Raw genomic sequence first — 15962 nt, forward strand, 5'->3', positions numbered from 1 at the left:
TCACTTGGCAAGTCTGGAAAGCTTTCTGCAGACAGCTCAACATAAATATAAGTCTCACGTCATGATACCACTCTCAGTTAAATGGCCAGGTAGAACGCTTTAACCAGGAGATCGGTCGATATCTACGGACCTACTGCAGCCAGGAACAACACAGGTGGTCAGAATTCTTACCCTGGGCTTAGTATACTCAAATCTCCCTTAACCACTCATCCACCGGCCTTACCCCCTTCCAGTGCGTCCTCGGATTCCAGCCTCATCTGTTCCAGCAGTCGATGACTGGATTCAATGTAGTGAGAGGGTGTGGGACAGTGCCCATGTTCGGCTCCAGAGAGTGGCACGTGCCCAGACCCAAAGCGAGTCGATGCTGTCGCCCACACCCTGCCTACCAACCTCCCTCTCTCCTTCCTTTCATGTCTCCCTCCTGAAACCGGTCCACCCGGGAGCTGACCCCGGCCATGAAGCCCCAGAATCCACCACCTTTGGATATTGACGGGAACCCCGCATATCGGGTGCATGAGTTGCTGGACTCTCGAAGGAAAGGGGAGCAGCTCCAATAGTTGGTGGACTGGGAGGGCTGCGGACCAGAGGAGAGATCTTGGGTAGCCGCCCGGGATATACTGGATCCCTCTCTCATCGAGGAGTTTCGCCGAGCCAGACCCGACCGTCCAGCACCACTGCCAGGGTGACGTCCACGTCGAGCTCCAGGAGTCGCTCCTAGAGGGGGGGGGGGTTCTGTAACACCACGCCAGTGAGTACTGACTCATCTCCACTCCCTCTGCTCTCATTTCCTGTTTGGCCAGCATAAAACCAGAGCTCACAGTATGATCCACGCAAAGTATTGCTAGTTCTACTGCCTTACCGAGCGTTTTCTTCTACTATTCTGATTGGTTCCTGTGTGTATGATTTTTGCCTGTTGACCTGTTTTTTGAATCTTGGATTTGCCCTTCTGCCTTGTCGCCTGATTTGGATAGCTGTACCTGTTTTTTGACCCATTGCCTGTTACCCTGACTTTGCCTCTGGATGTCCCCTTTAACTTATTGACGGATTGGACTGCCTTATTGTTGATGACTCTCTGCCTGCCTTTTGATATCTATATTTGTCTTGAGCACAATAAACAACTGCGAATGGATTCTAATGCCGCCTCCTCATCTCACCAATATTAAATATGTTAAATGAATGAAATGGACACTAAATAGAATATTATTATTATTACTATAAAACATTCAACACTAACTCACACTATTTTTCTGTGGGACAATGTGAGAGACACCTATGAAATTCAGTATTACTGTAAATATATGTTTATATGTATTATATGTTTATAATTTAGCATTATAAGATGGCAGAGCTTTAGTAATTAGAATAACCATGACTGCATATTTGTCATGTTGACTGAGTTTAGTAAATTAAAAATAATAGCGATAAAACTGCTAGGAATTCTTCTACTTATAACAATATAAAACACACTGGGATTAATGATCTGCTGGGTTCATGAATATTAATCATGTTGTCTGAGTTTGCCTAAATTGATTTGCTCAAAATCAGAACAAGGACGATAATAGAATATCGTAATAGAAAGAATATCATTTACATATAGTTTGTCAATTCTGGGTGGTATGTAAGACTCTCTCGCTCAGTATCTTTGTTTACGTGTGTGAAACAAAGCTACGACTTCACACTAGGTTATGTTGCGTCAAATACAGGTATATCAGATGAACTGAAAAATAAAATTACGGACCTAATAATATAGTATAATATAGTTCAGATAGGAAATTTAAGTCATTTTTATAAACATGCCTTAGAAAAAATGCCAGATTTGCTTTTTATTCTGGGACTAGACTTAAGACTCATCTGTCAAACCAGAAGAAAGCTGTCCTCTTGTTAAGTCGTGACATAAGGAATCCTGGTTCCTTGTCCAAACCTCTACTTGTTTCCATTTCTATCAATATTTCAAACATTCATAAAAGATGAATCACTGTCTGACCGTCTGATATTTGGGTATGGACAGTCAGGATGTCTGACTGTTCTTCTCATTCGACAAAGAGTTCAGACTTCAGACTTTTTTATATAAAAGAGTCTGATTTGTGATATATAAAATTTGGGAGATGATTCTCTCGATCATGCTGGCTTCCATAGCTTCCATATTAACACTGTTTGTTGTTTCCTTCTGTCTGATTTCAGCTCCAAACGGACACGTGTTGTCAGACTTAATGAGCAGATTAAAGTAGTGTGGGTTTGGAACACAACGAGACAATGTTCTTTTTTTATCATGAAGGAAGGAAGAGGAATCTTCAGAATGTTCAAGACAAGATTTCGGTGTCTCAGAAAGCATTCCAAGGGTTCCTTTATTCAAGATAAGGAAGGAAAACAAAACAAGATTAGAGTATATTTATAATGTTTAGCAGACTAAAGCCCGAAGGTGTGCGTTACTGAATTTCCTTCACGTGTAACACAACCCTCAGCTTGACAATAAAAGCTTTGGCTCAGATATTCACCGTGAAATTTGAGTCGTGGCACTTTCTATTTCTCCACAGCTACAGACAGGACTTTTTCTTTTTAAAAATAAACACGACACACTGTATAAATAGAAGATGTTTGTAGCTGAGCGATTTTTGCCCCAAAACCGCTATTTGCATATGCAGTCTTATAAACGTTTAAGTTGAGATAATTGTAATTGCTCTCTTTACCGGAGAAAGGTAATAAAAGAAGTATGAATTATAACCAGTGTAATTAATGCAGTGTAGAATTCAAATAGTCCAGAGCGTGAGTGCATGAGTGAGCAACGACGTAAATACTGGATGAGTGTAAACAGATCATATACCAACCCGAATAACAGGACGTCTTCCAGCCGGTCCCTGCATCCGCTCAGGAATATAGGTCTGAGGAGAACAGCCCGGGTCAGCGATGGCGGCACACTCCTATGAATTAAACACAGCCGCTGCTCCTGGACTGCAGGTGGGTCACAGACACTAAGACACTCATCATATACACCAGAGCTCTCAACGACTGCTCAATCAGACTTCAGCTTTCCTTCTACAGCCTCTGAGACCAGAAACAGACAGAATCAAACACTTGTAAGAGACATGTGAGCCAAAATTCCTCTCTTGATATTCATTTATTGCAATATGACCTTCATCTCAGGCCTCTAAGAGCAGGAGTGCAGGAATATCCAATGAAAGTAGTTTTCTGAGGAAAAGAGCTTCTCTGAATAAACAGCAGGAGGAAGTCCAGTTCGTTTATGGGATGGAGTGTGATCTGAGCTGTCACTGTCTCTTATGTAATGCGTGTGTGTGTGTGTGTGTGTGTGTGTGTGTGTGCGTGGCTGTGCTGGATCGAGCTGAATCTTTCCAGTTGTTATGATGAGTGATTGGTGTGGTTAACTGCTGTCTCTCTGTGGGCAGAGTCAATACAACACTGGTGTGTGTGTGTGTGTGTTGACTTTGAGTGCACTGAAGTTGAGTTGGGCCACAGATTGTGCTGTTGGGAGCTCTGAGAGTACAACCTTTAGGGTCTGTGTGTGTGTGTGTGTGAGCAGTGTAACTAAAAGCTCTGTAGAGAATCAGGGAAATGTAATTTCTCTCTGGTGGATCGATGAGCCGTTGGAGCGCAGCCATCCTCAGATCAAGAGTGAGGAGTCATTCTGACTGCACAGTCAGCAGACAATACTGACAGAAGAAGAGAGACGGAAGGGAGGAAGGGTATCAGCACGAGTACCGAGAGGAACAGCTAACCCAAACAAATAAGATTTGCTAAAAAAATATTGTCCAAGATCAGGATGAGTTTGTTTCTTCGTCAGGTTTGTAGAAATGCGTCTTAGTAATGGATGTGAACGGGTGCCGTCAGAACAGCTGATAAAAACATCTCAATAATCCACAGTGCTCCAGTCCATCAGTGAACATCTGGAGAAGACTAAAGACTAAAGACTGAAACTAATCCAGCACCGAAACATTTCTTCTATTTACTGCTCGGTTGTGAAGAATAGCGAGTCTTTCTCTCAGGAAGGTCCAGGAAAACAACCTGGATCTTTAGATGAGGGCAAATCCTCCAGCGGAGTGTGCTAGACAAGAAAGAGCAGTAATTGAGTCCTTAGTTAGAGAAGAGCTCTCTCCCTCTCTCTTCATTATTCTTCATGGTACTTCATGACACCAGAAACTCTTCTGTCAGATTATGTTTTATGCATTGTTTACTTCTGTATCATAACTAATAAACTATATCTTTTCATTTTTATTCGGTATTTAAACACACAATTATAGTAAAAAGAGGTACTGAAGTCTTATTTTGTTGTGGTTGTGCTTTAAAATGAAATTATAATCTTAACCGAAGTGCTGAAAGTCTGACAGTAATCAGTGTGGAGCACTTCTGTAAGGTTCACCAAACCTGCTTTAGGTGTTTTAAAATGATTAACAGTTCAAAAAAGTAACAAAGACTCGAATTAGTTACACTACTTATTATAATTGAAATAAGCTAGGACCTTCCCACCGCTGTTAGTTGGTCTAGGATTAGTGTAATACTGGCTTCAGCATGTTCTCCATGTTTCTGTGGTCAGGTTCCTCACAGTCTGGGCCTGTCTCGCGCTCCTCTAAACATGAATCACTACGCTAATAAGAAGAGCGCGGCGGAGAGCATGCTGGACGTGGCTCTGCTGATGGCTAACGCCTCGCAGCTGAAGGCCGTGCTGGAGCAGGGGCCCCAAAACACCCTGTACCCGGCCCTGATCACACTCATCAGCCTGTCGCTCTGCCTGCAAGTCTTAGTGGGCATCCTGCTCATCTTCATAGGTGAACCACACACACACACACACCTGCCATACAGCAAGTCTCAGTGTTTACTTCCCACTTCCTTAATTTTGCCTTTAGCTTTGTTGACTTACCTTTTCTCAGATATACTTCTGAAATCTTCGGACAGGCGTAGGTGTAACATCTAGTCTAGGACCGGCAGTAATTCAGTCATGACTACTTTAAGCATGTTAACGCACAGTGAACTAGACGTGTTGCTAACATGCCCACTGTGACAGAGGTAGACAGGTGGAGCTGGGGAGGAGGAAGGTGTCCGTAGATATATGATTGGCCATGGCTTGCAAAGTGTACGAGATTACACTTCAAGGACCTATTGGCTTGTGTCATATAGATTAGACTTCACGGCCATTGTCTTATTTCTGTTTAACAATTGCTATCAGCCATTGATCAGTGGAATATTTGCAGAAGAAACACTGGCATGACGACAATAAGCTGTCATTGGTGCGGTTTTCAATCTGCTGAAAAAGTCCGAAACCTATCATAACATTACTTATCGAACACTCGGAGGGCTTTTTATTTGGCAGTGGAAGATTTAACCGCATCAACCTCAAGAAAACATTATGTCAGTTCTGTAACACTTATCAGCGTCAGTCTGAACAGAGAGATTCAGGAGGACATGGCGTGGCCTTCAGGCGTACTGATCGAGTGGATCGATGCCTAGCTAGAGTTTGGAGTGAACAGAGCCTTGTGGACACAGAAGATCTTGGAAAGCAAGGAGTCCCAGGACACGCAGCAGTTAGTACAGGACCTGATAGAGCACAGGAGCTACAGTGTTATTCCCACACATTCAAAGCAGTAGGGCCTCAGTATTAGTGGTCCTGTAACACTGTGTGTCTTGTTGCCAGGACCATTGTTTCGTACACTGTTGGGATTATGACATAAAAAATAGATTAAATTTTAAAACAGTTTCAACTCAAATGAATAGTTTGTGTCCAAAAAAGCTTTTTTGTTAGAAATACAGTACCTGCTATAGTGACTAGCTATGAAAGACAGGCGAACCATTTTAGTCCTATATTCAGTCCTATATGACTAACATCTAGACTGTCACGAGGCGTTTCTTCTCCGTATCCCAGCAGGCACTGCTTCATTCAGTAAAGTGAAGCCGTAAGCACAGGTCTGCTTCAGGAACACTCTGTGAAGCTCAGTGTGAATCTGGGATTAGAGGAGCTCATGACAATGGCATCACAATACACCCCCTCGCTCTCTCTCGCTTTCTCTTTGACCTACATATCAGCAGAACCTTTCTCTGCCTGTCTTTCCTCTTCTGTCGCTTTTTCCCGTTCCCCCTGACCCTCCAGAGCCTCGCATCTGCACCCGCTGACCCTCTCTGACCCAGCCGAGCGTGATCTGACCGCCTCTCAGCACACACACAGGCAGTCTCTCCATCACGCCCACACACACACACACACACACACACACACACACACACACACAGGCAGTCTCTCCATCACGCTCACGCTCACACACACACACACACACACACACACACAGGCAGTCTCTCCATCACGCTCACGCTCACACACACACACACACAGGCAGTCTCTCCATCACGCTCACGCTCACACACACACACACACACACACACACACACTCACACTCACACACACACACACACACACACACACACACACACACACACACACACACTCACTCACTCACACACACACACACACTCACTCACTCACACACACACTCACACACACACACACACACACACACACACACACACACACACACACACACACACTCACTCACACACACACACTCACTCACACACACACACACACACACACACACTCACTCACACACACACACACACACACACACACTCACTCACTCACACACACACACACACACACACACACTCACTCACACACACACACACACACACACACACTCACACACACACACACACACACACACACACAATTCTAAATGTAGTCTTTAATTGTCTTGTTGGCCACACCCACAGGATGTTGAACATGAAAGTCTACAAGGAATTAAATATAACCACACTGCATTCATTTGCCCAAAAACGAATCATTATTATTAAGTTCTCATTCATTTTAACTAATTATGTCTATTTATTCTCTAACAGTCTTTTTTTTTGTTAACAAGCATTGTTCAATACCGAAGCCACGTTTTCAAAACTCTTCACACACTCAGAGACACAGAAGTCTATGTGACCAAACTGTGAATCATTTCTCATTGCTTTCAGACAAACATTTGTCAATTTCACATTTTTTAAAATTCAACACTTTTTTCATTCACAGCGACCACAGTCCTCAAAATCATGGTATATTTGATCTTTTCCCAGCGCTTCCCTCACAGGGTCATGAGTCACACACACTCATATTCACACACACTCACAGTCTCTGGACCGTGAGAGAAATCTTTTGGGGAAAATGTTCTTTGAGCATGTTTTCTATGAGAACAATCCTCGTACGTGCTTGACCTCCAGCGGACAGAGAGGGTGTTTTCCTGATTAAAGGCTGTTTGCTGCTGTCACTGCTCGGGGGGTAATGTGATAATGTGTCTCTCATCAGCAGAGAGCACTTACGTCCTGCCAGACCGCATCTAATCCGTGATGAGCATCTGAGCGAGCTTACCTCCACCAGCTCAACCTGAGACTCTTTACTCTGCCTCTTCTTTCAAAACGTCTAACACACAATGCAAAACTCTCTAACATCTCTTTGCTAAACGAAGCACATTTAAAACACCGTTGCTATAATATTAGTTATGTTCGACTGCTTAAACGCGTCTTCGCTCGTCACTCAAACAGCTGAAGCGAGCATCAAATCTAAAAGAAACGTCATTTTGTGACGTCTTCGGGCTGAGAACAGGACAGAGACGGTTGATTGTTGTGTGGTTCAGAGCTGATGTGTTTATCGTTGCTGGTTGCAGTGAAGTGGAACCTGAACGACGAGCAGAAACATCTCAGGCTGAACATCTTAGAGAACATCAGCACGGCCTGCATCTTCATCATCGTCGTCATCAATGTCTTCATCACTGCGTTTGGAGTTCAGCGGCCCAATGCAGGCGCGTGACACCAGATCTCCACACACACACACACACACACACACACACCGCTTTAGAAGGCTTAATCAGCTGCGTGTGATTGTAGCAGGGCATTATGGGTAAGTTCTGTGGGACTGACAGACAATTAAACAACAGGCAGAGAGCTGTCCCCTATAAAAACATCTGTCTTCATAGCACACCCCATTTCAGCCGTGAATTATTGATAACGTCGTATTTCGGGCAGCTGCTGAAATAGCTTTTAACAAAAACAACAGCAACAGAAAATAATAATACGTTCCTGACTCTAAAAGCTGAACGGATCATAATGCTGGATGACAGGCTGCTCGTTACATGTTTAATGTTTACGTATTTGTGATATCTTGTGTAATATTTTCCGGCCTTTTACTAGCTTTTGTAGTTCAACAGCTACGACTTTTCAGCTTGACAAAATGATCGTATTTTACACAGATGACGTTAGCATTGGGTTTTTGTAAATGCCGGAGCTCCTGAGAGCGTGTGATGAAACACAGAAGTGTGTTATATCAGGATTAGAAATATATTTGTAGTTCGTAGGATAGACGATCCACACTGATGAGCGCAGAAAGAGAGAAGATCGCTCTTACGAGATGTGCTTTTGTTTATGGTTATGATTCTTTTTGACTCTGCTTAATAATGAAAATGATATGCTTTGTTTTCCAATGGTGAAGCATGGGAAGGGGTTTTTATAGAATTAAATCAATTCTGTCTCTCTTTTCTAGAGTGCCTTGTTTTGTTTCATTTATGAAAATGAATAGATGAAAGCAAGCGAGCCGTGATGAACTGGGCCCGAGAGCTCAGGAGTCAATAGATATTTCATTTTCACTGCCTTCATGTCTATCATCCAATCTCCTAGAAAAACGCAAGGTCCAGAGATACGCTTTTTTCCCTAACCTGAGCATTACATTAAGTTCTGTAGTATAGTCACATGCACACTTCGGCTTCAGAGCAGTTTATTAATAAATGTGACCATCTGTGGTCCTTAAATGTTTCAGTCAAAAGGCCACAATTATCCATTTGTGTAAACTTGCATACACACACACACTCACACACACACTCACACTCACACGCACACATACGCACACACACACACACACACACACACACACACACACACACACACACACACACACACACACAGACACACACACACAGACACTCACACACACTCACACTCACACACACACATACGCACACACACACACAAACAGACACACACAGACACAAACAGACACACAGACAAACAGACACACACACACACACACACACACACACACACACACACACACACATGCGCACACACAGACACAAACAGACACACAGACAAACAGACACACACACACACACACAGACACACACACACACACACAGACACACACACACACACAGACACACACACACACACACACACACACACACACACACACACACACACACACACACACACACACACACACACACACACACACACACACACACACACACACACACACACACACACACACACACACACACACACACACACACACACACACACACACAGACACACAGACACACACAGACACACACACACACACACACACACACACACACACACACACACACACACACACACACACACACACACACACACACAGACACTCACACACACACACACACACACACACACACACACACACACACACACACACACAGCTCATAAAGCGGATGCTGACCTCTGGTGGTATGAAGTACATCTACAGACACAGACTCAATTTATTTCAATACAGTTCTACAGTTCTACATTTAGACTCTCAGTAATTATTGCTCATTTGAATGTGTGCTTCAAAAATTGATATACATATTTTATACATTATTTTATACATTATTACATAATTTTATCTGACTCCAATCTTTCGTGATTTTAGTTATATTTATTTAAATGTAACTGCTGATCCCTTTAGTTGTGATTAAATTTGGATCATTAATTAACTATAATATTTCCTAGTTTGGACTTATCGTTCGTTAGGAGTCTGGGTCGCTTAGAGAACAGACTCACGACACATCTGGTCTAGTCCAGGTCTTAGTCAGAGGCTGCCCCGTAGATCGCTTACCTTAATGCAGCCATCTCCTCAATAGACTCAAAAAGAGTCATTTTTTATGCGTTCCCTAAGCAATAGCATGCTAAGCCAGTTTGGTGGCCAGAAGTCAAGATCTAGAAGACCTAGAAGAACTGATAATAAATACACAAACCTCTTCAGTCTCTGAATACAATCCAGCTTTTGTCCCTAATCATAAGAAACACCAAACGAACATTCATTCCTATGTCACTACACTGAATTCTGTCTCACAGGACTACATAGAAAGGGTAAGTGAGCTTTTCACAGGGACAGGAGAAGAAGAGATCAGAGATCATCCTGAGAGACTTCAGACCAGGTGTGAAGGTTCTCCTGAAATATACATCCCATCACTCTCGAGGGCGATGTGCCGGCGAAGCCCTTCAGAAAGCTCTCCTATCCACCCTAAATAGTATTCAAAAGTACTAATATCATACAGAATTTAAAGCTTTAAAGGGTAGAGCAACATGTCACATCAAAATGTTCATTTAATGGTTCTGTGCCATGGTATCCCCAATTTTGGTTTTTGCCTCATCCTTATACTGTCGACTAAGAAACATGCAGCGTCTGATGCAGCTCAGAATAATAAGACAGGACAGCTGTCAGGAGAGTACTATAGTATTGTTGTGGCCCCTCTCTCTCTCTCAAAAAAAAGTTACCCAAGTTATGATTTTATTAATACAGTGTGATTGATTTGATGGTCTCAAGTGGGGTGGCTATTAAAATATATCAGTTTCACCACAAGATGACAGCACTACATGTTAGACCAGATGTAGCAGCGAAAGGCGAGTAATAACAAGTTGATAACTCGCATACTTTCTCGTTTCTTTCGCTTCGTTTCTTCTTCTCGCCAAAAGCGGAAGAGCGTGCGTTTGCTGCAGATCACGTGACTAAAGGGCGCGAAGGGGGGATATATATATATATATATATATATATATATATATATATATATATATATATATATATATATATATATATATATATATATATATATATATATACAGGGCGAATTACAGCTATTTCTGTTACAAGAAGATTTGTGCTTTCATTTATAAAAATATGAATGTGTCAATAGACAAAGTCATTCTATGTTATAATTATTAGCATACGCTAAAAAGGTAGACCTATTTACGGACTTTTACGTCCTCAACAAAACTAATGGAGCTTAAATAAAAACAGAATAGCATCCACTGCACTATATATCATAATTCATTTTTTCTCCCACACAGACATTGTTTATGTCTCACCATGTTTTTTGGTAAGGCTTGTGATGTCCATGTTTTTGCTGAAGAAATTAAATAGGCATTTCTATTGCGAAAAGGTGGCCAAAATTAAATATTTGGTCTATGCTAGCAAATATCTGATCGTCCTGTGAGTCTGCATTACGTTGTTATTAGGTAACACATTTTAAGTCATGGAAACAGGATGTTAAGTCAGATGCGCTGTTATGGTGTTGGAAAATATTACCGGCAATAAAACACAAAGTCAAGAGTCAAAAATGATTCAGAGGATTACTTTTTAAATAAGCCTGAGATTATTAAAATCCCAGTTGCTCAAAAAACAAAAACAAAAAAAAACTTCGTTCTATACTAAGACCTACATATACATAAATAAATCTAAACGAGAACATACATATAATATAGGCTGAATATAATTATATGTATTGTATGATAAATCTCGCCCTCATCTTATGTTTTCGGCTGAATACACATGATCATAACTGATGGACGACCAGGCTATATCAGAGAAAAGACAGAAGAAAGGACGAATAGAAAGCCCGATATTATGCCAGTGCATCACTTTCAGGTAATCCCCTTGTTTCTTTATGAACTCCTGTCACATCCGGTGACCAACAGCTTTATGGGAAATGTAGTATCACATCTAACGGTGACGTCAATCATGTGTTCGCAATCCTGTGAAACATTTTTGGACCCCTGACATTTTGGACTAATGTGTTTTATTGTCTGTAATAATTTCACCACCAACAACACTGTGTCTGACTTAATATTCCCGTTTCTATGATTTAAAATGTATTATATAGAAAAAATGGGACTATATGGTTTATGATTTAATGATGGTTTCATTAAGTGTTTAAAAAAGATAATGTAGATATAATGTGGAAAGATGATGTAGATATAGTAGGTGTGTAGTGGAGCCTTATAATTTAGTGTTTCTTGACTCGGGCCCTGAGTTCCCAGCAGGGTTTCACCTGTATCAGTCCTGAAGAGCTTGGTGTTGCAGGACAGTGCTCCCAGAAAACAAACCAAACCAAAAAGTGCACTGTTTAATAATCTGCATGACATGCTGCTTTAGCGTGGTATTCAGTTTTTATTCACGAGGCACCAACATGGGACATCTCAACATTTTAAAGCATGCTTTGGTTTTTAGTTTGTGTACAAAAATAAAGGTTGAGACTTTGTTTCCATGAGGATATAATGATCATTTCAAGTGTGCATCGATAAAGCATATATACGCAATTTCCTAAATGAGAGAATTCTGAGCTGGTTGATTTGAAAATATTTAAAATAGACCTTAGGTGAAAATACTTGTGCTGCTGTCTTTCTGTTGTCTGTCTTACGGACAGCATCAAGCATCGGGGTCCTTTAAGACATGGCCCTGTCCTCCTGCTTTCTTCAAGGGAATGAGACACACTGCATGTAAACATCCAGCTCAGTTACTCACGGTATCAGGTGCAATAGCATGTTAAATGATTAGCACAATCGTCCAAAAAGACCTAACAACAAAACCCCAGTTCTCAGTGGAGGTCTTCAGCAGCTGCTCAGACAGACATCGTCTGGCCAGGCGGTGGACGAGGGCTGTAGAGGTGCGCTCGGGTCCAGAGCGGGTCGTGAAGCGGCCGGAAGACGTGTCTGTCCCCCGCGGCGGGACCGGGGCCGCCGACGGGACCCGTGTGTGTGTTTGTGAGGTAGTCGGCGGGTGTCAGAGAGAACTGGGACGGATGGATGCTCCCTTGATGAAGACACCTGTGAAGAACACGAGGCGCAAACGGAGAGTTTGTCAGTAAAAACTTCGATGCTGGCTTTGCACAAACGTTACATTTCATGCAAAAACTACTTTAAAGGAACAGTTGACTCGAAAAGAAAAGTGCAATGTTTCGTATCCAAGAGTTATCATGGATTGTGGCATTTTAGTTCAAATCATCTCAGGGCTGGATTAGTTTGATCTTTAGTCTTCTCCAGATGTTCACTGGTGGACTGGACTGGATTATTGAGATGTTTGAGATGAATGGCGGCACCCATTCACTGTGGAGCATCCATTGCTCAGACACTATTGGTTTAGCATGTAAAGCGAATTTTTTCTACATCTGCTTTAATGAAGAAACAAACTCGTCTAGAGTAAAATATCTGTACCTGCAGGGACGTTCTCCGTGACTGTAGAGGCACGTTCTCTCTCCTCTGCCGCTGTTGTTGTTGTTGTTGTGGTTTGTGGTTTTCTGACTGTGTTGCACCTCTCTCTCCATCTCCACACCCTCAACGTCTATTTGTTGCCAGAACTCTGAAGCTCCACTTTTTCTTGCCCTACACATTTGGCAAGAACGCCCATTACAGTCATTACCTGACCTCCTTCACAGAGACCTGAATCAGGTCCACTCTGATTTGCTCACAACATTTAAACAGTGTTTTAGAGAGTGTTCACTGCTGATATATGGGCCTGTTTGCAATATTCCAACCAACAAGTATTTGTTTCTCATTTGAAGTACACTAAAGTAAGGGGACTCGACGTGGAATGGTTTCACAGCTCAGTCCGTCTCTCACCTCTCTTGGTTTCTCCTCTCCTCGCGCTTCACGTGTCTCAGCAGGCAGTAGGTGATGAAGATGAGGCTCATGATGAGAATGATGCCTAGGCTGATGAAGGACAGCAGAAGAGCTAAACGAAAGCCGCCGTCCTCGAAGCGAGACAAAGCTGCAGAAACACACAGCGAGATCGTCAACGGAAAGCTGTTTGTTCAGGCGTAGAAGTCGTACGCGGGCTTTCAGGCTTACGCTTGCACTCGGGTGTCCCGCCGCTCCAGTGGGTCTTGTTGCTGCTCCAGACGCAGGACATCTGGCTGCCGCTGACCGCTCGGTGTCTGAAGGGGCACTGCAGGCTCATCACGCTGCCCACGCTCGTCCCATCCCCGGACACCAGCCTCAGAGTCCCGACCGCGGGAGACGGCAGCGGAGAGCACTGACCTGGGTGAGCCCAGAACAACACGGCCATCACTGGACCGAAAGAAACCTAGCTATGACTCAGAATGAGAGAAAATAACATAACAATAATCCACAGCACTCCAGGCCATCCAATAATGACCATCACCTGTTATAGATATTAAAATCGTCTTAATGCTGGATTAGTTGGATCTTCAGTCTTCTCCAGATGTTCACTGATGGACCGGAGCGCTGTGGATTATTGAGATGTTTTTTTTTTGTACTCTCTCCCATTCACATCCATTACTGAGACACATTTCTACAAACCTGACTAAACTCTCTAATTCATCATCAAAAACAAGAGTTTAGGAAAGTAGAAAGTAGAAGATACAGATAACCAAAGGCTCGACCAGAGTAAAAGTATCCAAAATGCCAAAGACTGATGTCTGTGTGCAGATTGTTAGTGAGAAGTGAAACTAAAGCAGGTGTGTGGCATGCTGCAAGCGCTGGGTAGACATCTTCTGTGCACTTTATCAGCAATCACTGAATTGCCTAGAAACACCTCACCTAATCATTTTAGCCAGAGATCATTTCTAGATCAGCCTGCATCACTTAAAGCCCAGTTTCTCAAAACAGGGATAGGACTTTCATACTTTTATACTTTATGAACTTGTGTGTGTGTGTGTTTATTTTTTTCCACGAAAAAACCCCCAATAAAAACTAGCAGCGTACATGTTTTTATAGCGGCATGAGTCAACCTCAAGTTGAAATATAAAAAAACACAAGATGAAGAAAGAAACAGGAAGACGGCTGAAGCGCAGCGCGTGTTTCCGATCAGAGAACCGCTGTCATTTACAAAAGACGCGTTTCCTGCTCTCATATCGTGCTGTCTGCTGTTAACACACACACACACACACACACACACAGGCACACACACACAGGCACACACACACACACAGGCACACACTCACACACACACACACACACATAGGCACACACACACACACACAGGCACACACACACAGGCACACACACACACACAGGCACACACTCACACACACACACACACACACACATAGGCACACACACACACAGGCACACACTCACACACACACACACACACACACACACACACACACACACACACACACACTTCATCGAAACCGCATCTAAAAAGTTCGTTTTCTCCCCTACACACACACACACACACACACACACTAATAGCTCTAGTAAGTACAGTGTATATTTCCGTGTACACTAAATGCTCGTATTAACAGTACTGTGACCTCTTCTAAACTCAGCGTCGTTCTTTATAATTTGTGCTAAAACAATTAACAACTTCAGATTGAATTACTAATAGGATTAGAGTTTGTTATTAAGCAAGAGCCATAACGTGCCATCATTTCCAGAGTAAGTTAACATGTTACACGTACACGTTGTTACCGTGTAGCCTAACTGCACATTTAAGTCATATAATAAACTACATACTACTACTGTATGGTCGGGGTTCGCCTTACGTTTATTTTTATGCAATCGATAATAAGTACACGTAACGCGTAACAAGGACACGTTACATTAAGTTACCCATTCTAAAAGAAACTTGCGCTGAAAGCTAACAGGTGTCTGAGTTTACCTGTGTGATTGTGGACCCTGCTCCAGTCCCCCATCCCTGCTTCTGATGCGCCGATGAAAGCCATTCAAACGGGTTCCGCGGCCGCCGCGCATGCGCAGACACAGTCTGGGGCGAGCATTAGACGCCTCTGAGGAGGACGCGTCCTGTAGCGGCTTAGCGGCGTCTTCTGCTGAGACTCAACATACAACCTTTAATCGGCGTTTAAGCTGTAAAATGATACAAACAACGGGCTTTT

The 15962-nt window shown here is 42.8% G+C and overlaps 2 protein-coding genes across 5 annotated transcripts; one reads left to right on the plus strand and one right to left on the minus strand.

Moving 5' to 3' along the window:
• The first annotated feature begins 4570 nt into the window (after positions 1 to 4570).
• LOC122335464 (ninjurin-1-like) lies at positions 4571 to 7843 on the plus strand. Its single transcript, XM_043233347.1, has 2 exons — positions 4571 to 4778; positions 7701 to 7843. The coding sequence occupies exons 1-2, from the start codon at positions 4586 to 4588 to the stop codon at positions 7841 to 7843; spliced, it is 336 nt and encodes a 111-aa protein (XP_043089282.1). The 5' UTR covers positions 4571 to 4585.
• A 4411-nt stretch (positions 7844 to 12254) lies between these two features.
• On the minus strand, positions 12255 to 15856 carry LOC122335415 (sushi domain-containing protein 3). Of its 4 annotated transcripts, XM_043233266.1 has the most exons (6): positions 15728 to 15764; positions 14264 to 14346; positions 13951 to 14139; positions 13723 to 13870; positions 13318 to 13485; positions 12255 to 12930 (listed from the first exon to the last, which is right to left on the minus strand). In XM_043233266.1, exons 3-6 carry the CDS (start codon positions 14057 to 14059, stop codon positions 12726 to 12728), a joined length of 630 nt encoding a protein of 209 aa, XP_043089201.1. In that variant the 5' UTR covers positions 14060 to 14139; positions 14264 to 14346; positions 15728 to 15764; the 3' UTR covers positions 12255 to 12725. The 4 variants fall into 4 exon arrangements, with proteins under 4 accessions (XP_043089201.1, XP_043089199.1, XP_043089198.1 ...); XM_043233264.1 differs by lacking the exon at positions 14264 to 14346 and having other exon boundaries at positions 15728 to 15856; XM_043233263.1 differs by lacking the exon at positions 14264 to 14346 and having other exon boundaries at positions 13951 to 14169; positions 15728 to 15776.
• Between the last annotated feature and the right edge of the window lie 106 nt (positions 15857 to 15962).

This window comes from Puntigrus tetrazona, unplaced genomic scaffold (genome assembly GCF_018831695.1).
Source record: "Puntigrus tetrazona isolate hp1 unplaced genomic scaffold, ASM1883169v1 S000000776, whole genome shotgun sequence".
Taxonomy (NCBI): domain Eukaryota; kingdom Metazoa; phylum Chordata; class Actinopteri; order Cypriniformes; family Cyprinidae; genus Puntigrus; species Puntigrus tetrazona.